Consider the following 27,018-nt stretch of genomic DNA (forward strand, 5'->3'; position numbering starts at 1 on the left):
TAAAAACAATTAAAGTGAAATATTTGAAAATACGAAGCGTAAATAGAAGAATAAAAGAAGAAGAAAAAAATTAAAACTAATTCAAATTGAACATTTTGCTAGGAGCTAAAAAATTTCCAGGTTCCTTGCATTTTAGATCTAAATGCATCATAACCTAAAAACTTAAAAAAAATTCACTCATATTCAAAAAAATCTACTATGATAGTAGGAATAGGAAGTTTAACATGTGATAGGGGAAGTGTGCCAAATTTTGGCCAGCTTCTAATTTCGGACACTATGAGTGTAATTTTGGCCATGAAAATAAATTAATTAAAATTATGTATGTAATCTTCGAATAGTCAATGAATTCATTTTGGTTTTAAATATTTATTTATTTTAGGATGTATTAACACAAAGACCGTTAAGTTTTAGGTGTAATTTGAATTTAAATTGCGTTGTAAAAACTCATTGTGGAAAGAGTCTTACAAAAAATGTGACAGATCGATTGTTTTGATTGTGAAAAGGTTTTGCTTTGGTGTTTTTCATGAAAATTGATTAGTTTTCATTAAAGATTGTTTCTGTTTATGTTAATAGTGAATCAATCTTTCAATACATCTTTTGCTTTCCTAAATTTCTTATTAATTTTGTGTTCTTTTTTCATATTCTGAGTTCTACAATGTCCAGAGAAAAAAAACATCGCTTCTATGAAAAAGATCATGTGGAAAAGGTCTTGGAAGAGTTCAGAAAGGGCAAATTTCTACGGGAATCTGCGCGTAAATTTGAGATACTACTCTTCAGGTCTTGAGGACAAATTACACGGAAGATTTCAGGGCTTGAGGGTCATATAAACGTATTAAACTAAATATTAAACTCGTTCCATTTGACGTTTTGAAATTTTCTATCCGTTGCGTCACAAAAAGTGGCCAGAAAAAAATGTGGCCGGAATTTCACTCAAAGTGGCCGAAATACTACCCAAAGCAATGCCCATATTATTATTAATTTTTCAATATTTTAGGAAGTTATTTAAAGAAACCAAGATGATAAACTAGTTTTCAAGGTTCCACACAACGCTCCCGAAAAGGAAGTAGCAAAAAATATCAATATGAATTAAAATTTTTGCATTTCAAACTTAGGACTTCGGTGTTTATATGCAACTATGCCGAAATTTGGCACACTTACCCTATCCTTCACATCTGCACATCCTGGCTTATTTTACTTAATCAAATTTTCTTTTATGTGCTGCTAAATCTAACCTCAAAAACTTAAAATCTTGGCTTTTCTTTTAGATCCCAAATAAATTTAAACCGATCCTTAAGAATATTTAGCTTGTAAAAGTTGACACTAAAAATTTATTCCAAAGTGTAAATGAGGGTTGGGAGAAGGCCTTCCCCGTAAAAGCAAGATTGTTACGAAAACTTGCAAAGAGCCTCGGATAGTATGGACTTTACGGTACCGACTTACGCTACGTTTCTAGAGCGAGCTAACGGAGAAGCACCAGGACTGGAGGAGACTGGTGCTAGAGGCCTTGTCCCTCAATGGAGCGTAGCGCCACCTAAGTCAAGTCAAGTAATGCTTTGAAGGCGGCTTATGCTAGACACACTTACGACTTAAGAGAGACTACTTAGTGGAAAATTATCAAAATGTAGTTTTATCATTATTTCGAATATTATTACGCTAAGCCGTCTCTCGGCTAATCCTCAGGTCTGTCGAGCCCCTAGGGATAATGAATTAGAAGACCTTTACATAAATTTCCTTAACATAATTCTCTAATGCCAAATTTTATATAGGTTAAATATTTTCGAATTCGGTTATATGCCCTTCGGAACCGCTGCACTCAGCCTACTTAAAGCCTGCATAAATTCTTTTCTATTAACTATTAGATAGCTATTCATAATCCTCACAAGTCATCAAAAAATGCAGACCCTAGCTCTTATTTTCTAGGTGCAAGGGCAAAAAAATGAAACTAAGCTCTAAACTGTAATTTTGATGTTCCACAATTCATGTGTTTTTTCATAATCAAAATAATTTTTCGAACAAATCTTCTATTGTGAGTCATAGAAGGTTATTCTTGGATGGTATTTCTCTAAATATATTTTGATTCAAATGAGACAAATTTTGTGGGTGATAAAAGTTTGCAAATATTGCTCTGCGGCAGCCTTTGAATCTTAATGTTGTGTGCCTTTGAATCCTCTCTTTCCATATATTGAAACATCTGACAACTTCCTGTCCGGGAGCAGAATAGAACTCCTACTGATCTGACGCATGTCATACAAATACTTATAACATGCTATCTTGCTCCGGCCGGGATGTTTCAAACTGATAATTGTCAACTTCAATGGCGTTTTATTACAAATTTTCAAGTGAAAAACAGTGCTTCAGAAAAATGTAAAAAATGTTGTTGTATAATGATTTTTGATTACAGTGGTGGTTTTTTTGAGTGCATTAGGGTTCATGCTAATCAATTATGGGTCGTTTAATGTTACAACCCTAATATTCTCAGTGAAAAATTAAGATTCAAAGGCTGCCTCAACCACATTCAAAGGCAGACCACTTTCCCCTATGCCGCAAGCCAATTTCATCATTTTTTTAATCAAAAATATCTAAGTTCAGGAATTAATTGAGGTCCTACAAAAAAATATCTTACATTTGAACATCCTAGTTTTTAATCATCAACAAGAATAGCATTTTTATCAGTTCTAAATAATTTTAAAAAAACATTGTTTTTCACAGAATATTCATATGCTGCTTTAGGTACTCAGAGTCCCAAAAGGGACGAAAGAGTTAAGAAAGATATGGGTGCAACATTTGACTTCATTAAACTTTCCTAATCTAAATGCTAAGACAGAGGAATAATTAACTAAAAACCAGACAGCAGATAATGTAAATTTTTGTTATAAACGGTCAGAAGAAACCAAATTTTGTAAGTAATAACCTAGCAATTTAACCATATCTATGGATTTTCCTTTGAAATATAAAACAAAATTGTTTTTAATCTGATACCTTAATTTGACAAGATAAATGAGGTTATAGAGTTTACATCCATGTCAACTTAACCTCGAAAATATTAACCAAGCATCGCCTCAAATTTTATGTTTCTATGGCCCTAGTGCAAATTTTAGGTTAGGAAAATTTCATGAAATCAAAATTCACCTCGCATTCTTCCTCAATAATTTTACATATCTCTAATCTAATCTTTCACAATCTTCTTCTTCTTCTTTTAAACATCATAACAAATCCAATTTGGATCAATTACAGTAAAGTCTCTCAAATCTGAACCTCTCAAATTCGAACGACGTTTGGATTCAAAATGCCAATTGTGAGGTTATGTAATAAAAATCGTATTCTGAATGAATGAAAATCATATTTATGTGCTTATTCCTGAATGTTTACATACATTATGATTTTATAAAATGATAAGAAAGTATGTTACCGCTAAGACTTGTGCGAAAGTACGGGAATTTGATTCAAAGTATAATTTAATATCACATAAATTTCGTTAGTTTTGAAAAAATCGTTCGAATTTGGGAGGTCAGAAATGTCAAAAATACCCCCCGAGCGTTCGAATTTAGGAGACTCTACTGTACTTATTATTATTAATCGTATCGGGACGGGATATGTTTTTATGATCAGCGCACAATACTTTTGTTTAGTATACATGTTTTTGATATTTCAATGAGAATGAATGAGATCTAGATCTAGTCATCTCGATCATTCTCATGGGAAATTTTGAAAACATGTTTACAAACAAAAAAGTTATTTACTTTATTATTAAATTCAATAATGTTGTCGTATATCCCGTGTTGGAAGAATCTGCTGATCGTAGATCGGCCCAGGAGTGCCTTCCACGCAATGTGGATGGCTTCTTCCATGCTCCCAGAGTTTTCTGAACAGAGGCAGAGCATTATTATCACGTTTTTCAGTAAAAATGTCTTTTCCTGATATTCTGTTGCTTGCACCAGGCGGGACTCGCGAACTCACAACATTGCGAGTCGAGTCAGAGATCTCATCCGCCCAAGACCCATTGGTCTTGCCTATTACACCACTAAGATCAATTACTGATATGAAAAGTATGCCAGATTCATTTGAAATGGATCTGATATATTTTTACAAGGCACAAATGTATTGAAATATTTTTTTTTTGGCAATTTTGACAGAGAATTAAGAACTTTCGAATCATCCTTCACTTGAGAGAAATCCGAAAAAGTTAAAATAGCATTCCGGAAATGTTTATTTTACCCTGCAGTATTGATCGGAAATCGGTGTAGATATTATGCTTTATAGGTGTATTGGGGGTTAAAGTTACCCTTTTTCATGTTAATTTTACTTTTAAAATGTGTAAAATTAACATTAAAAAATGTTGATATATTTTTAAACCTAAAAAGTGTTAAAGTTATGAGGAAATAAAGTTAATCGCACCCCCGTTTTTTTCTCAGTGTTGAAGTTTAAGCCGATTTGTGATATCAATTTTGCAATTGATTTTTTTTTCTTTTTCCGATTAACAGTTTTTTTGTTTAAACATTTCGTTGTAATAAAAATAAACAAAATTTATAAGAGTAACAGAGATACTTTTATTAACCTTGAGTGCAAATAGTGTAAACGATCAAACAAAAAATTACCGGAAATTGTTGGTATAACAATCATTTATTGTAACTCATTTTCTAAATTATCCCACAGAGCAGATAAATAAATTAATCCCTCAATTTGATATGAAATGACACATACAAATTACCAAAAATAGTTACTATCTCCTCAAGACATTCTCTCTTGAATTTGAATGCAAGATTGAAGAAGAAGAAAGTGTCTCATTGTGAATTCGAGATGGTATATTTTCACTCAAGCCATTTACGCAATTAATTTTTCTGGCAATTGCTGACTTTAACGCAAACTATCCTCTCCTTCCGTCTTCACTCTCTCTCTCTCACTGTGTCAAAAAGCTTGCGCCATTTGGAGTCACGCCAAATCTTCTTGTGTGGGATGAGAATCAAAAGGGGTGTAAACTACCCAGTCTATTCAACTTATTCTCCACGCATTTCGTGAGTAATTTTGGAAATTGATTTTTGCCCTTCCCCCAAGTTTAGCTTGACACAATTTAATAAGGAATTTCTTGGTGTAGGGACTAAACTAAAATTTTAATAATAATATTCAAAATAAACCCACCTGTAAGACACTCTGCATCTCGTTTCTGTATCACGTGAAATGAAGCAGATTGAATTAGACGTTTTGATGGGAGACCCGGCAAATGTTTCTTGATGGTCGTCTGTGTGAGGGGACTCAGTGCACTTCCTTCAAATCCACCAAGTCCACTGCTTCCGCCCTGTCCGGCCGGAATCATTGATTTAAGCTCTTTCTGCAGAGACACAGAAACAAACCCACAAAACCTTTAAACTTTAAACACTCTTCTAAAACACTTTTCTCAGTCTAATTTGCTGGAGCTAATGCACAAAAATAGATTAGATGTGATTAATTCGTCATCGAACACAAAGGTTCTTCAATTGATAAAAACTCGCTCAGACGCAGGAAAAAAAAATTGATGAAAACGTGTGAGAGCTCATGCAACACCAAAAGTTATTCAAAGAGTGATCATCTTCTTTCTGTTTCTAACCAAGTTTTTCCCAGGCAAAGGGATCAAGGACAAACTTTCTCTCTATGGAAAAATTTACTAGTCAGAGAAATTAGCCTGAAGTTAGAGATTTGGGATCAATTGCCTCTCACAGAAGAAAAAATATTCGACAGAGCCATTGGGTATTTTAGTTTTAGTGTGGCTATTTTGAGGTGCATCTCTCACTCTTGAGTTATCTAACAGGGCAACTATCGCAATTTCCTACATGTGCAACATGACGATCCCACAGATGCTTTCAGGTCAGTTTGAGGGCTCAAAAAGGGGTCACCAGCCTCCTAATACATTCCCAAAAAGTTACTTCTTTGGAAGATCAAGAGGTCAGTCAATTAACTCTCAAATGACAATGAAACATTTTAATGTTTCGCGAAACATAAATTTTGAAATTTGAACCCTCATTTTGAAAAGTTAAGTTAGGTTATCCCTTTACCGCTTTAAGCAGATCTCTATAGCTTATTTGTTTATTTTGACCGAATACCACTGAATATTTTTAAATATTAAATACTTATAAAATGCATTTACATCTTGCCTTTCTTAAGATTGTATATAAAACGCTCAGAGCAGAAGTGGTCTCCTTTTTATGCATTTCCCTATTAAAACAGTCCACTTCTGCTCTTAGAGTGTCATATTAAAAGCGGTGCTGATCAAAATCCTGAAAGCCAACCCGAAGCCCAAAATCTTGAAAAGCCAAAATCTCAAATGGGTCAACATCTCGAAAAGCCAAAATCCCGAATAGTCAAAATCCCGAAAACCAAAATTAAAGGTGAAAGGTGCTAAAATATACGGAGGATAGGGGAAAGTACTCTCCCTTCGAATGTTCATGCCTTCGAATACGATGAATTTCTTTTATTTTTCGTAAGAGATTTACACTTATCACGGAATTATCAACAATTGATTATAAGACAAGTAATATTTAATAGAAATGTGTAAGTCTCTTAGGAAAACTAAAAGAAAATTCACGTTATTCGAAGGCATGAACGTTCGAACGGAGAGTACTTTCCCCTAATGTGTGAAAATTTTCCTTTGTCTCCAGCAAGCACGGATGCAATCGTGGGAGTAGCAATGATACTTTTAAGAATTTAGGATTTTAGCGTTCGGAATTTTGGCTTTCAGAATTTTGGCTCATTCAAGATTTTGCTTTTTTGGATTTTGAACCATTAGAATTCGAGTAAAAGTTTCTCAAAACAATAAGTTTGCTTCAAAACAATAATGATGAACGAATTTCCTTACTTATGGCGTCTACACATTAGTAGAATTTTTTTTTAAAAATGCCTTTTCAAAGAAAATTTCCCCTATCCTTGTAGGCAGAAACGTCACAATTTTTTTAAAAAAGAAATTTTTTAAAGAAATTTCTACTAGTGTGTAGAGGCCATTTAGTCGCTAAACTAAACTGTGTAACACGTTTCGACGATAATTGAGATATGAAAGTCAGATCACGGTTGTCGTTGTAATTATTATTTGAGCATCATAAGTGCTATGATCTACCTCTTTCTCTTGAATTCTTATCAGTCTTTCGCAATTTTAATCAATTCTTAAGAAAATTTGTAAAAATAGATTTAAGTTTTATGAGTAGCTGATAAATGAGCTTTAAACACAATTAATATTTTTAATTAAGTTTTTTTTTTTGCTTTTGCAAGTCATTGAAATTATTGGAAATTGTTTTTAATATTTCACTGAGTTTGCTCATTTTTTGTTCCAAAATAAGAGATATAAGTAATTCATTGAGAAACAGATTGGCTTTTTGACGTAAGAACCTATGGCTCAATCCATATTTAAAACCTTTCAATAAAAAATTGTCTTGATACTATTTTTTTCACTGTCAATTTTGATAACAAAAACTACAATTGTAAAGCCTAATCTAATTTTGGTTTTTAATTTTAAAAACTCAATGAACATCAAAATAAATTAAATTTTCCCTTATACTAAAACTTGAGCCTGATCGATGCCATAGGGACCGAGCTATTGAGAAACGTTTTTTACCATCCATATATACGTGATTAGAAAGTGGCCAAATATAGAAAATTAATAGAATAGAATATTTATTTGGAAATTAATGCCCGGTTTGAATGCAACAAGTTGGGACTATACAATAATATAATATTTCAGCGAAGTTTGAGGCCGATCGGAGGACATGAGATTTTGTTAGGATAGGATTACAGTATGTGAGATTGTTAAGAATCTCACCTAATGTACTAGTGTTTATTAACACTAAACCTACCGAGCGTTTGTGGTCGTTTATCGAGCAAATGACAAACCATGGTAGGATAGGATACTCAACGAATTTGAATCAACAATCGGTTTTAAAGATTAAGTGCAGAATCACATTGGCAGTAAAATTCTCACCGTATTTTGTTACTTTACACATTTTCATTGCAATTCTTACGCAAATTTTCGATTACCGTATTACCTTATTTCAAACTCGGTGGCACTAGGTGAAAATAATATAAAAAAATTGAAGAAATAAAACGAAAATTCGTTAAGCAAAAAAAACTGTAAGAGAAATTAATCGTACAGTTTTTTTGCTCACCGTTAAATTAAAGTTTTGATGGCGATGAATCTTACAAACTAAGAAAAATGACTAGGTCCTATCAGATAATTATCAAATTTGTCAATATATCTGCCACATATGCCTGTTAAGGTATCTCAAGTGTCAAAATTCTTCTGTTGTTAGAGGCCAAAAGACCTTTTTGTCTCTAACAGTGTTGCTTTTCAGTGGAAAAAAGGACTTTTCCACCGAAATTTGATTGTAAAACGATGCTCGTTGTTTATTCTGGTTATGTCCTGATGGTTTTATTCCAAAATCGTATTCGTAAGTGGCCTTGGGTCATCATCGCATGAAAACTAAAAATTATTACAAAAAAGGATTTCAAAAGTTGGATCAACATGGCACGTTTTACGCTATTTAAGAGTTTCAAAGTTAGTTTTTCGTACAAAAAAAAAACAAGCGAAAACAAAATCTATCATTCATTTTTATGCAAAAATAATAACTTTAAAACTCTGAAATAGCGTAAAACATGTCATGTTGATCAAATTGTTAAAAGCCTTTTTTGTAATAATTTTTAGTTTTCATGCGATGATGACCCAAGTTCACTTACGAATACGATTTTGGATCAAAAGCATCTGGACTAACCAGACTAAACAACAAGCATCGTTTTACAATCAAATTCTTGTGGAATATTTCATTTTTCCACTAAAAAGCAACAGTGTTAGAGGCAAAATGTTCTTTTGGCCTCTAACATCAGAAGACTTTCATCCCTTGGAGTACCTTAAGAGGTATGAATTATGGATATATTGACAAATTTCACAACTATCTGATAGGACCTAGTCATTTTTCTTACTTTCTCAGATCCGTCGAAAACAAAACTTCAATTTTTCCTTTATTTTTGTTCCTCAAACAGTTTTCCTATGATATTTCAGCAAAAATTAAAGTAAAACTTTATATAATGGAATTTAATTTATTAATTAAAGTTAATAATGAAATTATTGAACGATATTAACCTTAAATTGGTCAAAAATAAATACCCTAGCGGTAAATTTATTGAGTGGAATTATACTTATTTTCAGAATAAAAAATCAAAATGTCGATTTTTTATGGGCATTGTATAAATTAGCAGTAAAAAGTTAAAATTGAAAGAATGATATTATCGTCCAAATTTTGGCAAAGGGAAAATAAAGGGTTTTTCATTCCATCTGCAACAATTTTAAATGTTAATTATATAAATTAGACCCATTTTTAAAGATTTCAGTTTTTTACTGACCATAATTAGATATTTTACTGCTCATTTTTAATTTTTTACTGCCCATTTTGAATTTTTTACTGCTCGTTTTTTTGCCTTTTTTATGTTGGCATGAAAGGACGTAATGATCTACGTATGATTTTTTTCGAGGCTTCTTTTTTGCTGAGTTTCTCTAAGGATAATGGGGTGGAATTATACTTATTTCCACCACTGTATTGGGTATCTTTTTGTTCCTCCTAGAAGATACAAATTTGTTCCAAAAATTTTGGGTGTCCGTCGACGAGCTACATTTTGGAACAAATTCGTTACTAGTATTGGGTATCTTTTTGAGTCTCGTAAAATGAACAAGATTATGCCAAAAATTATGGTGTCCATGGACGAGCTAATTTTTGGAACAAATATGTGCCGAAATTTTATACCGTGCAAGGAAAATTTCTACTAAAATTCAAAAGTAAAAGGATTAAACAAATTTATGTTTCTGAACATTCCTAATGTTTCCCGAATTCTTTGTGGTTGAGAAGGTCTTTTTAGACAAATTGACATACCCCCTGCTAAGCTCTTCTTCGTCTTTTATTTTCACAATATTTTCATATGTGAATACCTGATTCTAAACCCCATATTGCCTTCATAAATCAATAAACAGGCTTTTACTTTCTTTAGCATCCACTGATACCCAGAACACGCTAAAAACTCCCAAATATTAGCAAGGTCTTCATCAATCAGTGACGCTATTGAACAATTTCACAAGTCTCTTGCAAATTTGCAAGAGATGAGAGCGACGAGAGTGCTATTATTTGTTAAAAAATTTTGTGAAAAGTGTAAATAGATCGAGGGTGTTGGAAAATAGCTGAGGATGTCTGTCCTCTTGGTCTTTTTGCTAACATTTTGGATCACGCACTAAAAATAACCATCAATCGGACGCATTTGCAGAGAATTGAGCCTCAGAAACCAATTGTCAGCCAACAAATTCAATTGGAAATTCACAAATTGCTTCTAATGAGACATTTTGTGCATATTTGGGATGAATTTTGGCAAGGAAAAGGGCAGAAAAACTGCCTCCTTTCTTGGAAAATCCTCCAGTTTCGCAGGAAAAATAACCCAATAGCAAATTTGGGGATGGGGGATTTTGTGGTGGAAAAAGCAGGTCAATCACTTCTTTTTTCCACTGAAATCGATCAAATCTCTGCTTGCCAAGGCTTCTTTTTCACAGCATTGATTAATTTACCATTCATTGTGGCAATTAGAGGCATTTCTGGTCATCTATTTCGAGGAATAGTGCGAATTTTGGCAAAAAAGCAAAGCAAGTGGGGTTGGTAAGCCTGTTATGTAAATAGACAAATCACGATTGTTTTTGCGGCATTTACCTCCTCGATCTACCTCAAATATCCTCAAAATTGTCTACAGCATTGCTCAATAAACTACACAACATCCATAAATTTTAACTAATATCGATAGATATTTCACAATTTAACTTTTTCTCGCGTTCTTTTTAGCACCACACACAAAAAAAATTTCTCACTGACATTTTCACTAATGCAGGGGGTGGGGTGGGGGATTATTTTTGACATTTGAATTGTGACTGAAATGTCCATCAGATGGCGACACTATCGTTAATATGGCTTTTCCCGCGCTTTTTAATGTAAATCTCAAAAAAAAATCTTTTTTAATTTCTCAGAATTATTCATTGTTCTATTCAATTTTGCAAACTTTATATCCAAGATGAATAAAAACAAATAAAGTAATAAGGTGGACCAGATCGGGCTGGTGATGATGGACGTAGATACTTTTTGGAGGTTATTTCTAAAACCGTTCGTGACTCGCGCCAAAATCTCATGCGAACTCTTCTATAAAATGTTGGGAATATTATAATCAAAATTACTAGTTTAATTGTAAATAATAATGACTATTTTTATTAATTAAACTAATATTTGATGTTGTTTCTGTTTTTCTAATACTTTTTTGCCATAAAATTCCACTGGACAAAAATTATTTTCACGAAACCCGGCAGACCATGCATCGCATGAGAAAATCACAAATGTGTCAGAACATTCAATATGGAAAAACTCAGTAAACGGCGTTATCACACTTGCACATTAAAATTTTAATATATATGATTCACATTAATTGTCGCTTATGAGCATCCAAATATGTTATTTGTGTCTTTGAGTCACTTAATATTTGGGGTTTTTCTATTTATTGATAAAGAACTGGACTTGGCCTGCAAAAATAAGTTTAAATTTACCTAAAGCATAAATATTTTTCAAATTAAAAAATTAAAGAGAAAATCGCATTAATTTTTCGCATTAATGCTATAAATCAATTTATATCAAATTTTGCGGGCCAAGTTTAGCCTTTTATCAACAAATAGATCAAATTTTGAACATAAAATGATTCAAACACACAAATTACACATTTGGGCTCTCACCAGCGACAATTAATGTGAATCATATTAAAATTTTAATGTGCAAGTGTGATAACACAGTAAATCATGTAGTAGGGGGAGGCTTTGATCGTTCGCACATACGCTACCTTCAGACACTTCATATTTCTCCCATATTCCTTTATGAATCTCACATATGACTATATATCGTAATAGCTAACCTTAAATCCCATCTTTCCTGAAAAAAATGAGAGTCTAATCCTTTTTTCCTAGTTTCAGGAAGCAAAAAATAAAAACAGGTCCAAAACTGTAATTTTGCTGTGCAATATTTCATACGATTGTGCAGAATTAATATCACTTTTCTGAAAAACTACTATCACAGAGGGTAGAAGGGTTATTAGGAATCAGATTTATGTAAAAATCTTTTAGACTGAACAGGCACTTTTTGTGGGTGGAACAAAATTCACAAACTTGACTCAGATTCATCGATCGCACATAGAAGACATGGTTTCTTTCACATTTTCCAAGAAACTTCATTTTAGATGCGATCCCTCATATTCACATCTATTGTAATCTACCGATTTGATCCACCACTAAAAAGGAAAACTTACAAACATTAAAGTTGATAAACAAGAAGTAATTTGACTCAAATAGGCTGCAGTTGAGTAATTATTAAGCAATTTTGCATTTCTTTGATATAAAAATATTTTTCAAGCTTGCACAAACTGAATGTGCAATGAAAGAATTACATCTGCAATAAGCTCATACAGTTTACAACTGGTTTTTGACAATCTTTGACATAACCTCACTATTGTGTTGTTTTGCATGACAAAGAAAAGAAATTGTCCGTAAGAAGATGTTTTGTGAAAATTTTAGCTTGTTCACCTGCTGAAGCTCAATATCTGTGCTAAATCCCGATTCCTGCAGCTGCAGGAACAGCGAAATCTTCAATGATGCGCATTCAAACGTTTTTGTGCATATCCGGCTCCGTGGAGGAATGGTGGAATCTTGTGTGGTCTTCTCGCTTGCAGAGTTTTAGTCAATTTTTAGCTTTAAAAACTTATTGATTCGTGTAAATTTGATGATATTTGGACTTTTCAAGAAAGTATTCATCAGATTTAACCGTTTCCGGAGTGAAATTCTCGTAGAATCAAGCAAAAAAATGGTTTTTAATGTCAATAAAACATCTCTCAGAAAAGTTCCAAAAAAGTGATATTAAAATGTTTTATTCCTTATAAAAATGGTTTAATCAAGTAGATTAGAGTTCCCTTTAAACAATGATGTGCAACTTTTAGTGTCCGGTGCAAAATTTACGGTGAAAATGGGGTGTTCAATGATGGCGTGAATCGTGTGCGATAATAGAAACTTGATTCATCTATCGGACAAATCGCCATTAAATTTTCATTTTCCTCTGGAGGAAAATCTAAGGATTTCCTGGGATTTTGTTTGGTGGGATTATGAACCTTATAAGTAAGACATTTTTTTGGCATAGTTGGAGAATCCATACGGTTTGCATGGTAGTCAGAAAAAATCACTGAACTTGAACATCATTTTTGTGTGCGAAAGTTCAAAGCCTCCCCCTATACCAAATTGATATAAAATGCCGGGTTCAGCTATTCTCAATAAAAAGCAAATACTAATTTTCTTTAATTTCCCCATAAAGATTTCCACATTTTTTGTTTTGTGTTAAATTAAGAAAAAACACAAAAAATGTTAAAATGTGTTTTCATAAATTTTGTTAACAAAAAGCTAATTTATTAAGTCAATTTTTTTCCAACACTTTGGCAAGAATTCTATCACACATACCAATATACTTTCTTCTAATATTGACACCTTTACGTATGTATCAAGTATGATTTTTTTCAGAAATTTTATTTAACTGTCAAGAATAATTCAGGAAAGTTAAGGTGATATTTGAATTCTCAACTTATGGTTCTTTCAGTACAATTTTACAACTATTTTGGATGGATGAAAATTAAGTAATATATATACTTAATTTTCATCCATTATTTTTACATTTACAAGTATTTTGTGTTTTTTAACCAATTTTCATGCCACGAAATCTATAAAATGTCATCACCTGATGAAGTTTGGCCAACAACTTCCAAAAAACTTTGGCAAGTTTTTTTTTGAATATTGCAATACTTGAGAGATAAATATTTACGATATTCGGAATTTTTGAGAATCAATTGTGTTATTCTCATAATTTCAGTTCTGGATTAAAACGTTACCTTTTTTTGGTAACTGTCTTAATTATGGTAAAACCCATTCAATTGTTCATTTATTTATGATGTTATACTCTATAATGTAAAAGATGTAACACTTTACCGCACTTTGGAATTATATCCCAATATTCTGATTTATGGTCCATTTTTTAAAATTTAAATCATAAAAATGTTATCAACTAATTTTTTTCACAGAGAAAGTTAATTAAATATTCTATACACTGCACTGGGGAGATGTGTTCTTTGCAGTTTAGACTTTATCATCATTTTTTGTGAAAATCGAAAATAAATCTTAATTTTTACTACACCAAAAAAACTGTAATTCATTAAAATCCAACTCTTACCTCATTTAGTATTCAAAAGTTCTTAATTTTTTTTGCAAGACAAATAAAAATGCAATATCGATTTGTTCCAAGGCATATGGTACAATTTTTGCCTTCTAATGTGAAGCTACATGCCTCTAAACAGAGGTGTGCAAAAACCGTTGAAACCGAATAAACGTCAAAAAAAGTTTGTTCTAGCGTTTTGAGTATGTTTCATTTGACGTTTATTCGGTTTCAACGGTTCTTGCAGGCCTCTGCTCTAAATCTAGAATAGGCTCTGAAAATATTGCTGTTGAAATATCAAACGAGGTATTACTTATTAGCCTGAGGTCTAATACACTCATTGAAACTATCATTGTAGTGAAACAAGTTATTTAATTTTTTTTTTCATTTTTTTTCTGAAGTGTTGCTTTCCCTTTGGAAATAAAATTGTTGGAAAACCCATTTTATCGATATGAAAACTCTAAAATGCGACGTAAAAAGAGAAAGGTTGTGCTTCACAACCCCATATGGATTGGCCAGTAAGGTTAGCCTTGCCTAGAACGCTGTGAATTTTTTTCCGTGTAGTCTATAATTTTTCAGAAAACCATAATAAAATTGAAAATTGATTAAGAAGTGTACACTTTTGAATGCTTTATGATTTTGTACTTTAATGCAATCTTTAAACATTATTAGCTGCAAAATACGATTAAATTTTAAAATTTAGCAATGGAAAATCGATTTAAGGAAATTATTGAGTTCAATGGCATATATGGGCGATATTTTATCCTAGAACCTAGACAATTTTAATACCATACCCAATGTGGTCGTATTTATAAAAAAGTGTTTTTTAATGAAAATTTATCATATTATACTTATTTGAAATTTATTAGCCGAAGAACAATTAATATACAGTAGACTCTCGCTAATTCGGCTCTCTTAAGATCGAGCTACTTTTTAATTCGGGCAGCAGTTATTTTGAAAAAAGTTTGTTGACATTTTTCAAGTTTGATTATGATTATCAAATGAATCAAATATGCTCAAACTTGGCATGGTTTGTCTTAGTTTTGATGTGATTTTACATTATTAAGGTATTTTCATGATATTTACAATATATTTGAGTAGGTAAACTCAATATGTGTATGCACATGAATAAAAAATCGTTGCATTTCAAAAAGTTTGTCGCCCGAATTTCTCTCTAATTCGGGTGACATTTTGGTCCCTAATGTCCGAATTTGAGAGAGTCTACTGTATTTTCATTTATGAATAGAATTAGTTAAACTTTGCAAAATTATTAGATCCCTATTTTTCTATTACAAATATTTCACAAATCTAAGTTATCAACACTGTACCAGTCGGGTAAAAGTATCTACGTCACAGGCATTTCGATTTGGCCCACCGGGCCCACCTTATACTTGAAACATCTTGGATATTATATCAGCTTCATTTCACCTTAAAAACCAATAGAAACCCCGCAGAATTACTCACCGCAACCAGCTACAAAACTTAAATAATAAAACTTCCAGAGATCACTATGATTTCCACCAAGAAACCCTTTTATTTCCCTCCAAAACTGTCAATTTCTGTGGAAAAATCCAAAAAAACTCCTTTTCCGCCAAATTTACCCACCAAATGTTTGATTTTTCACTTGAAAAATACTTCCGGACGCTCAGAATCACAGCTCACAAGTCTTATCAATCGATTACCTTCCCTGTTTTTGCACCTTGGCATCAAATTGAGATTCTAAAATCCATTTGTTTCAAATCGATAAAACTGCGGATTTTTTATTATCTTGGCAGAAAGAAAAATAAAAGTTGAAATGAACAACACAGAGTTAGCAGTATCATTCCAGAGGGAATTTCCTGGAATAATTTTGTGGGAGGGGGGAGACTAGAGCACCTCGTTGTGAAGGTTTTATTCCAGCAGGACACTCATTGTTTGGATGAATGTGCACCAAAGTCACCAGTATTGCAGGAAATTGTTGGAATATTCTGTCCCTGCTTTGTGAATCCCTTGTAATCGGGTGCAATGGGTTTGAGTGGAGACGGCAGGAGGATTTCATTTGGTGAATCACCTCCATCAATGATACTTCTCTGCATCATTTCCCCCTCAATTTGTCTTTGGTCTGCAATTTTGAGGTCTTTTGGTGGCATTTCTTCAGCCTCTCTAGCCAGAAGTGGATCAAATTCCTCCAAATCTGACCTAGAAGCCGGCAGAGAGCACTTGACATCACCACCAACGTCCTCAGCGACACTGTTCTCAGCACTATTGTCCGAGAAGTCAAAGTCGTAGTTGATATTAGTGAGTCCGTGCCTAAAATCAATTGGTACGAACTCATCCGGAGTCGCCAGGCTATCCAGGGATTGCACATCGAAAGAACTATAGCCAAAAATGGGCGAAGCTGATAGGACATCTGTTGAATTACTCGCACTAATTGTTCCCAACATTCCCTCATCTTTCGGCGTTTCGAGAGTGTCAGTCAGATTCCTGGCCAGTGTCTCCAGTTCCGGCTGTTCCACCTTATCCAGAATCTCATCAACACTGGCCAGGGGAATTCCCGACACAGTGTCCACTTTGAATTTAGGCGCCTGGGCCTCATCAAACTTCAACACGGACACAAGATTGGCCTGGAAGTGTCCTCCTCCAGATGCATGATCCACAGAATTTGTGATGTTTTTGCGATTTTGTGACAAGTTTTGCCGCGAATGGATGGGCTTGAGGACTAGAGGAGTTCGACTAATCACCTCAGATACCTTCCGGGAAATCTCATTCTGCAGGAAAAAAAATTAAAAGTTATTCATATTGATGGGCGATTCATTTCGAAAATATATCTCTTTATGTTTTTCAATTTAATTTTGCAAAGTGTTTTAATTTGTTTGGATTTGGAGTTTTGTGAAGATAAAGAGAATAAAAAAAAAACAGTCAAGGGGTGACTTATTTGGAGAAACCATTGTCAATTGTCTGAGAAACGATTTACGAAACCCGAGAAACCCATAAATTGACCAGTGAAACCCGAAAAAAATCTGGAAAACAGACACTGAGAGAAATCCGAAAAAGTTAAAATAACATTCCAGAAATGTTAATTTTACCCTGCATTATTGATCCGAAATCAGTGTAAATATTACCCTTGTTAGGTGTATTAGGGGTTAAATCAACCCTTTTTCATGTTAATTTTACCCTCAAAAAGGTGTAAAATTAACATTAAAAAATATTGATATATTTTTACACTAAAAAAGCGTTAAAGTTACGAGGAAAAAAAGTTAATCGCACCCTCTTTTTTTCTCAGTGGAGGAACCCCAAAAATTCTTTCGAGAAAATTGAGAAATGCAAAAATAGCTTTGTAGAAACCGAGAAACCTAAAAATTGCTTTGCGAAATCTAAGACATTAAAATTAAAAGTTACCTTTTGGAAAAAGAGGAACCAGAGAAACCCAAAGATTGCTTCATGAAACTTGAAAAATGCTTCGCGAAACACGAGGAGAAACTAAAAATTGATTCTTGAAATTTGAGAGAACCAAAAAGTTCTTTATAACCTGAGAAACCCACAAATTGCTTCGTGTAGCTTAGGAAACTCAGAAATGACGAAAAACGTAAAAATTTCTCTGTAAAACCCGAGAAATTAAAAAAAGAATGATTCTCGAAATCCGATATTCCCAAAAATTGCCTTGCGAAAACTGAGACTAAAAAGTTACTTTTTGGAACCTGAGAAATCTAAAAATTGCTTAGCTAAACATGAGAAACTCAAAAACTGCTTCACGAAGTCTGAAAATTGCTCGCGAAACACGAGGAGAAACCAAAAATTGATTCTTGAAATTCGAGAAAACCAAAAATTGCTTCACGAAGCCCGAGAAACCCAAAAAATTGCTTTGTGTAGGCTAGAGAATTCAAAAAATGCTTTAAATGACCCGTGAAATTCAAAAATGTTTTGGAATACCCGGGAAATTGAAAAAAAAAAATGTTTCACGGAACCAGATGAACTCAAAAATTGCTTTGTGAAATCCGAAAAACCCAAGAATTGCTTCGTAAAACTCGAGAAATAAGTTTCTCGAAACGTCAGAAATCTAAAAATTTCTTCCCGAAACACTAGAAATCCAAAAATTGCTTCTGGATACTCGAGAAGTTGAAGTAATTGCTTCGTGAAATCCGAGAAACCTAAAAAAATGCTCCGCAAAATTCCAAAAATCCAAAAATTGCTTTAGGAAACCCGAGGAACCCAAAAATTGTTCTTGAAATCCTAGAAATCTAAAAACTGCTGTCTCAAACTCGAAAAAAAAACAAAATTTGCTTAGCAAAACCCGAAAAAACCCAAAAATTGCTCCGTGAAACCCGAAAAAATTAAAAATGTGTCTTGAAACTAAAGAGCCCAAAAAACTGCTTCACAAAACCTGGTAAGTAGCAATGGGTTATTCATATGCAAATAGAGTGGCTCGAATTCCCGGGTTTCCTGCAAAAATGTATGGGTTTCCTGAGTTCCCCGCGAGTTCCCTGAAAAAATACATGAGTTCCCCGGGTTCCCTGAGAAAATTACATGGGTTCCCCGTGAGTTCCCTAAAAAATGTAAGAGTTCCCCGGGTTCCCTAAAAAAAATACATGGGTTCCCCGGGTTCCTTGAAAAATATATGGGTTCGCCGTGAGTTCCCCGGATTCCCCGTGAGTTCCCCGGGTTCCCCGTGAGTTCCCCGGGTTCCCCGTGAGTTCCCTGGTCAGATTGGCTCGAGTCAAGGGGTAACTCATTCCCATTTATTCTGACAAGGGTTTCTGGTTTCTCGGATTTCGCGATGCAGAAATAGGGTTTCTCGGGTTTCACGATGCAATTCTTGGGTTTCTCGGGTTTCGCGATGCAGAAATTGGGTTTCTCGGGTTTTGCGATGCAGACATTGGGTTTCTCAGGTTTCGCGAAGCGTTTCTCGGACAAATGACGAGGGTTTCTCAATATGAGTTACCCCTTGGCTCGAGTTCCCCGAAATGAGTTACCCCTTGGGAAGTGGGAAACCCAAGGGTTGCTTCAGTGAAATTTAAGAAATAAAAAAAAATGTTTCTCGAAACTCTAGACTCTATACATTCAAAAATTTGTTTGGGATACCCGAGAAACGTGAAACCTAAAAAAAATCCACGAAGTATTAAAACCTAAAAAAATTGCTTTTGGAAACCTGACGAGGAACTCAAAAAATGCTTCGTGAATCCTAAAAACTCAAAAGTCACTTTTTGGAATCCAAGAAACCCAAAAATTACTTCACGGAATCCAAAAATTGTTCCTCGAAGGCATAGAAGCAAAAAAAATGCTCAGAAACTCAAAAGTTGGTTTTTGGAATTTGAGAAAACTAAAAATTGTTTCACGAAATCTCAGGAATCCAAAAATTGTTTCTCGAAATGAGAGGAAAACAAAAATTGCTTCGTGAAACCTGAGAAACCCAAAAATTACTTCTTGAAACCCGAGAAATAAATGTTTCTCGAAACCCAAGGAATCGAAATATTGTTTCTTGCAGCCTGAAAAATTCTAAGATAATTCTTGGAATCCTAAAAACTCAAAAATTACTTCGTGATACCCAGGAAGTACAAAAGAAATTTTCGCAAATCTCAGAAACTCAAAAGTTCCTCCACGAAACACAAGACATCAAATAGCTTGTTCCGTCAAAATGGGAATTAATCACCCCCTGTAAACTTTGCAATTTTTTAATTTAATTTTTGAAAAGGTTTGCAAATATTTTCAAAAATATTAAGAAACATTTCTGAAATTTGCAAATATGAATTTTCTTAAAAAAAAATGACATTCTCTACAGAACTTTTCAGCTAAACTGAACTACAAAGAGAATTATTAAAATTTCTCGGAAATTGTCATTGTGAGAATTTCAAATAATAAAAAAAATCTTGGGAAATATTTGTTATTTTTCGTTATTTGGATTTTGCAAAAAAAAAAAGAAAAATCAAATTAAATTCTTTTCTTTTTTCGTCAGTCTCACTAAAAGAACCATAAATTTTTGAAGTAAAGAAAAGGTTCATTAATTTAGGAAGAACAAAAAACTGAAATGGAAAAATAAGTCAGAAATCCTTACCTTGAAGTCATCCATATCTCTGTTCATTGCCTCAATGCCATCCTGAAGGTCCTCGTTTCTCTTCCTGAGATCCGCCATGACCTTCATGTTGTCCGAGATGAGATTGAGACTCTCACAGGCCAACAGAGCACTTTCCCAGGCTGAATTGCACATCTTCTCGCCCGACATGAGCTCCTGGAACTCCTCCTCAGCCATTGACAGTGATTCCGCCGTGAGATTCTCAATGAACGAGATGGCACAGCAGAGATTCGTGAAGTAGTACCCTCCCTCCCCGCTCATCAGTCGACTGGCATTGCTGAAGCGTGTGATGTAGTTGATATTGCTGTGAAGTCGAGCCGGATTGGCTTTGAGCACCACAAAGATCAATGCCGGCAAAAATTCATCAGCACTAGCAGGACCTCCATTTCCCGTGTGCTTCAGCAAATTGAAAATATTCCGACAGCACCGTACAATGCACTCAAGCTTCTCCTGTGGCGACTGGAAGGAATCCATCGCCACAAGTTCTGTGATTGCACTGTACACCAAGTCACGCACTTCAGCATTGACCTCGTCGATGCTGCACAGAAGGTGCTTAGCATTGATCCAGCTCAGTTGACGGATTCGCGACTGAATAGCCGAATCCTTCTCCTCGTCATTTGTGAATGGAGGTGAAAAGAGGATTCTACACAGGAATTTTAAAAATTAAAGATAAGCCAAAAGCCTAAATTCGAGGGGTAAGTCATAATAAGAAAAAAATTGACATGTAAGTCCTGTTTCTAGAAACATAAGAAACGTTAGTTCTGTTTTTCAGTTTCTGTTTCAATCGTGATGAAATTTTGAATTCTAACATACAGTAGACTCTCTCAAATTCGGGCATATAGGACCGAAATGTCAGCCGAATTAGACAGAAATTCGGGCGACATGTGCATATAGATATTGAGTTTACACACTCATATATAACGTAAATTGCATGAAAATCCCTCAATAATGCAAAATCACATCAAAACTAAGACAAACCATGCTAAATTTGAGCATATTTGATTCATTTGATAATCATAATCAAACTTGAAAAATGACAACAAACTTTTTTCAAATGTAACCGAGGCCCGAATTATAAAGTAGCCCGATCTTAAAAGAGCCGAATTTGCGAGAGTCTACTGTAGTTCAGTTTCTTTGACACTAAAATGTAATTTAGACTAAACGGTTTGTATTTCTACAATGAGTACACCCTACACATAAATTAGCTAAAGGAACAGTGAAAATAAATTAGAAAGCAGACTTGCACACAAATAGTGTTTTTTTAAGAACAGTTATTGTTCTTTTGTATTTGTGTTCATGAAATGAAACATAAAAATGCTTCCTGAAACAAGGGAAGTTTCCAGAAAAGCGGAAACTAAATATTTAAATAATTTAAGTACACTCACTGTCCCGGGATTAAGCACATTTTCTCGACCGAAAAAAACGCGCGAAATGGCATTACGCATTGAAAAAAATGCATACCCGCAGGGGTTTTCTTTTCAATCGGCCGTAGAACGAATTTCACGCGGAGTAAAAGTAGCCAAAACAAAATTACCTTAATAAAAGAAATTAAAGTTTTATTCTGAAAAAGTAGCAAAATGTTTCCAAATTTCCCGCGTCGCAACATAGTACATTCAGGCGTATTTCAAAAATCATTTCATAAATTGACTCCCAATGGTAGGCAAACTTGCATAATTGTATGTGCATAATTCCGTCAGGTGCATAATCCCGAAGTGCATAATGCCGGGACTGAGTGTAATTGGTAATTAAATATTTCACTACTAGTCCGTTCGGTGAGCAAAAATAAAAGAAAATTCGCTCCTAACTGAATTCAAGAAAGTGATTCATAAAAAGTAGAGGAATTAGTGAGAAAAATCCTAAAGATAAGACCAACCAAGAACCACTGAGGTAGACAGGATAGGCCTTGAAAGCTCTGGTGAAATTCTGTATTTAATTCACAGGATGTGATCAACAGATTTAGACGTTCACCGGAAAAATACATTAAGAAATATGTAAAAATATAATTTTAATGAAAACGCTTTGAAGAAATGTGAAAATATTTTTAGAAAAGTAGATTTTTTATGTAAACATGAAAACGTATTCAAGAAAGATGGAAACGCTTAATGGAAACTATTAATGCATTCATGGAAATATTTTTAGAAGAGCAGAATTTTTTATGAAAACACGGAAATTTATCAATAAACATGGAAAAATGTATTGAAAAGTAGAAACACATTCATAAAATATGCAAACGCTTTTAGTAAAACGGATTTTTTTTTTTAAAATAAAAACGCATCCAAGAAACATAAAATTTTTTTTTATGTTTCATAAATAGGGCAATCTTTTATTAATGCAGAAATTTATCGCAGAAATATAGAAATGTTTCTTGAAACTTTTGGTAGAATCTTTTTAGAGACACTTTACTGCTTGAACTTCACAAAAAGGGCAGTTATAATCTCTCGATTTGTTCACCTCGATTTGTTTGTGTTGATTCCGCCCCTCGAAGACAACTTTTCTCAACAAATCTTCGCATTTCAGACAATTTTCGAGAAATGCTATTATGCTGTCTGTCCGGACGGTTATCGCCAACTTTATGGTGCCTACACACTATAAGGAATTTTCGGAAAAAATTGCCTTTAAAAAAACCCTGACTTTCTGCCTACAAGAATAGGGGGAAATTTTCATTAAAAGGGCACTTTTTTAAAAAGAAATTTCTCCTAGTGTGTAGAGGCCTTTAAAGGCCAAACGACAAGAGATAGCGACATGGGATCTTCTGAGGATTCTCCCCCTTCCCCTCCAAAGCTATGCTTTTGGGATTGCTCAAAAACATGTTGGATATGTTTAAAGATTACCAATCCGGATATTTGGTCCTTATACGAAAATCCCGTTGAATCATTCCTAATAACTATTTTTCAAAGTTAAGGGTTATACAAGCTCTAGCGAGTATGTTTTTCAACCAAGTGGGATCATGTTGGCTCGTTGGAACAGTCTTAGAATTTCTGACAAGTCTGAACTGATTCCAATCGATTCATAACCTACTACTTTTTATCCAAAATTCAAGTATTCAGGTATTTTGGACAATGTTTTGAGTAATGAACAAACAATTGTGAACCAATAAGTAATTTTTGTCCGAAAATAAGAATTTTGGCATCCAAATAGACCAAGGAGTACATCTCCTTAATTTACTTGTGCTATTGCTATGCCCTAGACACACTTATGACTTAAGCCGAGAGATGACTTTGTGGAAAATGATGGAAATTATGGAAATGAAGTTTAACCATTATGTCGAATATAATAACGCCAAGCCGTCTCTCGGCTAATCCTCAGGTCTGTCAAGGCCCCTACGCTACGACCAGTATTCTACCCTCTAAAAATACAGAAATGTTTCTAAAAACAGGTAAAATTTCTAGAAACATGGCAAGAAATGTGAAATTGCAAAGAAACATCAAAGAAATAATGTAAACATTTCTAGAAACGCTGACATTTCTATACTTTTCGAAAAAAAACAAAGAAATGATTCTAGAAACGTGGAAAAGTTTCTGAATATGCATCACAAAAACATGATAAATTTACTAAAAATCATAATTTTTATAACTATAAAAACTTAAACGGTGAAAATAACCATGTTTCTAATGTTTCTAGAAACAGGCATGGTAAAGTATTCTTTTTCCTCTATGAGTTACCCCTTTTGTTTCTTTTTTGTTCAAGAAGAATCGCTTTGGAAAAGTTTGAGCCTAAGTAATTGCTTTTCTTGCCTCCTTGAGACAATTGAAACGCCCCATTGTGTTCTTCTTTACGAACTCAATATTGCATGAAGGAAACATGCTGAGTGAGTCATAAGAAATTAACTTACTTGTGATTCCGCGTCATGACGCATTTCTCAAAGAAGTCCAGAATTTCTTCCCTCTGCTCGGACGTTGTGCTCTCGAAGGCAGATCCTTCGGTGCTCATGTAGTCTGACATCTTGATGTAGCTGTTCTGGACACTGTCGCTGATCTTGTCCACATTGTAGCTGGTGTACTTCTTGTGGATTAGTTGGTCAAACATCTGGATCAAGTACTTCAATTCCTTCTTCGTCTCATCCGCCAATTTGAGCTGTTTCAGGGCCTCAGCATACTCCAGTTCAGCCTTATCGAGAGGATGAACTTTGGCATGATAGTGCCTCTGCTTCTCGGCATTCTCCTTAGCATTGGGTGACTTTTTGAACACTTCCAAGATTGTTCGCTTTTTTAGCTTATCATGCACATTTGCCGCCGGATGGGGAGAATGCGATTGTGATTGCACTGGCGCTGGTTGACGCGACAACTGTGAATGCCTATTGACCTCTGACGCATCTTTCCGGATGCCCGGAAAATGATGTTTTGCTAAAACCCCAAAATCCTTTCAGTTTCCTGGATAAATCAGAGCAATTGTGCACATTTACCTTTGCTGGTTCCCTTGGAATTCCGATCCCGGTAGCATTTTGAACATAAACCATCCCATTGGGCATTTCCTGTGCGGAAAAATGAGGAAAATCAGTGATTTCCGCATGGATTTAAACAGAACTTTCTCACCATAAAATCCACATCCATTTCGACACTCCAAATCACTTTTATCTATTCGCAGGGTTGGTGATTTCATCAAATACATCTTTGCAAAGTCCTAAACACCCTTTTTTGACCACAAGCACCCAAGAAAATCACTGAAAACACGCACGATTCGCACGACAAAATCACATAAAAATATTTTTATTTTTCAGCTTTTGAGGGGAAATTTTGACACTTTTTGACTATTGTGCCACCTAGTGGTAAAGTTAAGAGAGAAAATTTGCGGGAAAAGGAACCAGCGCATCTATAGCAAATAATTCCTGTGATTTCTCCAACTTCGTGAAATCAAGCCTACTAAAAATAAGTTGAGAGAATTTTATAAAATAATTCAGCTACCAAATCTCAGCATTTACTTGAGAAATACTGTGCGAAAAAAAACAATTTTATTACGCGTATAAAAAATAGATTGTATTCTACACAGCTTGTGGCGCCTCCTTTAGGGTAAAATTAAAATGTGATTTTTGCAAAATCGAAGAAGAAGAAGAAAAGTCAGAGAAAATCATGGTGAAGGAGAAATTTTTGGTGTCTCGTGAAAAAATGTGCAATTACAATTAATTTTCTGGCTCCAATTGATGGTTAGCAAGTAAAATCAGCTCCCCGCTTTGTGTTCATCTCGTGCAAGTTTGTGTAAATAGGGTGTTTTAGGTGTAAACAAGAGTTTTTCTCCGCTTACTGACATCCCCACTGGGTTCCACCATTTTTGCGTTTATGAATTTTCTTTTGCAAATTCAAGGGGGTAATCGCAGTGGAAAGTGAAAGAAAGAAGTGTTTATCAGTGATTAGAGGCATTGAGAGTGGGAAAAAGAGGAAATTACTGTGTCCGAGGTGAAAGTGTGGCAAGAAAAGTGATTGAAAAATTGGTGTGTGTTTGGTGGAAGACAACAGGTCCCGAAGGACTTAACCCCTAGAAATCACCTCAAGTGCAGCATGTCCAGTGAAAATTGAGGAGATCAATGGCTGAGTCACTTGTCACCGACTGGATTGCTGACTATTCGTCGCTGGATGCCTCGGAGATTCGGACATTTGCAGCCCAGCATGAGCACAATCATGAAATTGCCAGCGCCCTGTTTTCCATCCTCAATGAAAGGCACAAATACACTGACGTGAGTTTTCCAAGATAATCAGGAAAATCCTCCTTTAGCTTGAGAACACTTTACCTCCCACCTCTTGTCAGAACTTTGCCCTATATCGCTCTGATATGATCCCAAAGCATGACTCATTCTGAACTTGAAAACTAATTTTGATGCAATTGGAAAGGAAAGCCAGTGATAAGCCTAGATCAGCTTATAGAGGTGTGATTCTTTCATTGCAAATTTTGATTGTGGCAAACTTGAACGATAACGTAAATAATGCAAATTTCGTTTAATAATTCTTAAACTGTATGTAACATATTATCCTTATTAATAAGGAAAGTGGCTGAGAAATGCGTAAAAGTGTCTGAAAATCTTTAAAGTCGATTATCTCGGAAACTTTGAGAGATAGAGGCCTCAAACTTTACATCCGTTTAAAGCCTCCTACAGGCTTGAGATGTGCAAAACTTCATTAGAAAATGAGCAAAATTGGACGAGAAATGCATAAAAATATTTGAAAATCTTTAAAGTCGATTATCTCGGAAACTATGAGAGATAGAGGCCTCAAACCTTACATCCATTTAGAGCCTCTTTCAGACTTGATATGTGCAAAATTTCACTGGAAAATTAAGAAAATTGGACGAGAAATGCATAAAAGTGTCTGAAAATCTTTAAAGTCGATTATCTCGGAAACTATAAGAGATAGAGGCCTCAAACTTTACATCCATTTAGAGCCTCTTTCAGGCACAGGCTTGATATGTGCAAAATTTCACTTCAAAATGAAAATTGTCGGCCCGCGAAAATCCGCGTAAAATTTGGCGGCCCGCGAAAATTCGAGAAGAATTTCGCGGCCCCTGAAAATCCGTGAAAAATTTGGCGACCCGCGAATATTCGCGAAAAAAGGTGTCACGCCGCTTCTTCCGCTTTTTTTCCAACCGAAGCTACGAGCAAAATTTCTTAAAACTGCAATCCCAATGGCCAAACAATTACTCCGACTCAAAAATGACTGGGTTTTGTTGTACAAGAAATGGTCAAAAAATTCCTCCTAATTGGAATCTTAAAAAAATAGTCGT

The 27,018-nt window shown here is 34.5% G+C and overlaps 3 protein-coding genes across 5 annotated transcripts in view; 1 reads left to right on the plus strand and 2 right to left on the minus strand.

Annotated features, from left to right (window-relative positions):
* The window catches only part of LOC129804492 (trafficking kinesin-binding protein milt), a 65,120-nt gene extending 54,241 nt beyond the window's left edge, over nucleotides 1–10,879 (minus strand). Inside the window, exons 1-2 of one of the 2 annotated variants that reach the window (XM_055851830.1) lie at nucleotides 10,698–10,879; nucleotides 5,137–5,326 (exon numbers count right to left, since the gene is read on the minus strand). In XM_055851830.1, coding sequence (XP_055707805.1) covers nucleotides 5,137–5,311 — 175 coding nt within the window. In that variant the 5' untranslated portion in view covers nucleotides 5,312–5,326; nucleotides 10,698–10,879. The remainder of the gene's footprint in view (nucleotides 1–5,136; nucleotides 5,327–10,697) is intronic. The other variant, XM_055851828.1, reaches the window with a different exon arrangement.
* A 5,114-nt stretch (nucleotides 10,880–15,993) lies between these two features.
* LOC129804494 (rab5 GDP/GTP exchange factor) lies at nucleotides 15,994–25,059 on the minus strand. Its single transcript, XM_055851836.1, has 5 exons — nucleotides 24,843–25,059; nucleotides 24,713–24,781; nucleotides 24,143–24,653; nucleotides 20,293–20,953; nucleotides 15,994–17,011 (listed from the first exon to the last, which is right to left on the minus strand). Exons 1-5 carry the CDS (start codon nucleotides 24,916–24,918, stop codon nucleotides 16,172–16,174), a joined length of 2,157 nt encoding a protein of 718 aa, XP_055707811.1. The 5' UTR covers nucleotides 24,919–25,059; the 3' UTR covers nucleotides 15,994–16,171.
* A 271-nt stretch (nucleotides 25,060–25,330) lies between these two features.
* The window catches only part of LOC129804496 (hyccin), a 36,884-nt gene continuing 35,196 nt past the window's right edge, over nucleotides 25,331–27,018 (plus strand). Inside the window, exon 1 of one of the 2 annotated variants that reach the window (XM_055851840.1) lies at nucleotides 25,331–25,978. In XM_055851840.1, the coding sequence (XP_055707815.1) occupies nucleotides 25,829–25,978 (150 nt within the window). In that variant the 5' untranslated portion in view covers nucleotides 25,331–25,828. The remainder of the gene's footprint in view (nucleotides 25,979–27,018) is intronic. The other variant, XM_055851839.1, reaches the window with a different exon arrangement.

This window comes from Phlebotomus papatasi, chromosome 2 (assembly GCF_024763615.1).
Source record: "Phlebotomus papatasi isolate M1 chromosome 2, Ppap_2.1, whole genome shotgun sequence".
Classification (NCBI taxonomy): Eukaryota; Metazoa; Arthropoda; class Insecta; order Diptera; family Psychodidae; genus Phlebotomus; species Phlebotomus papatasi.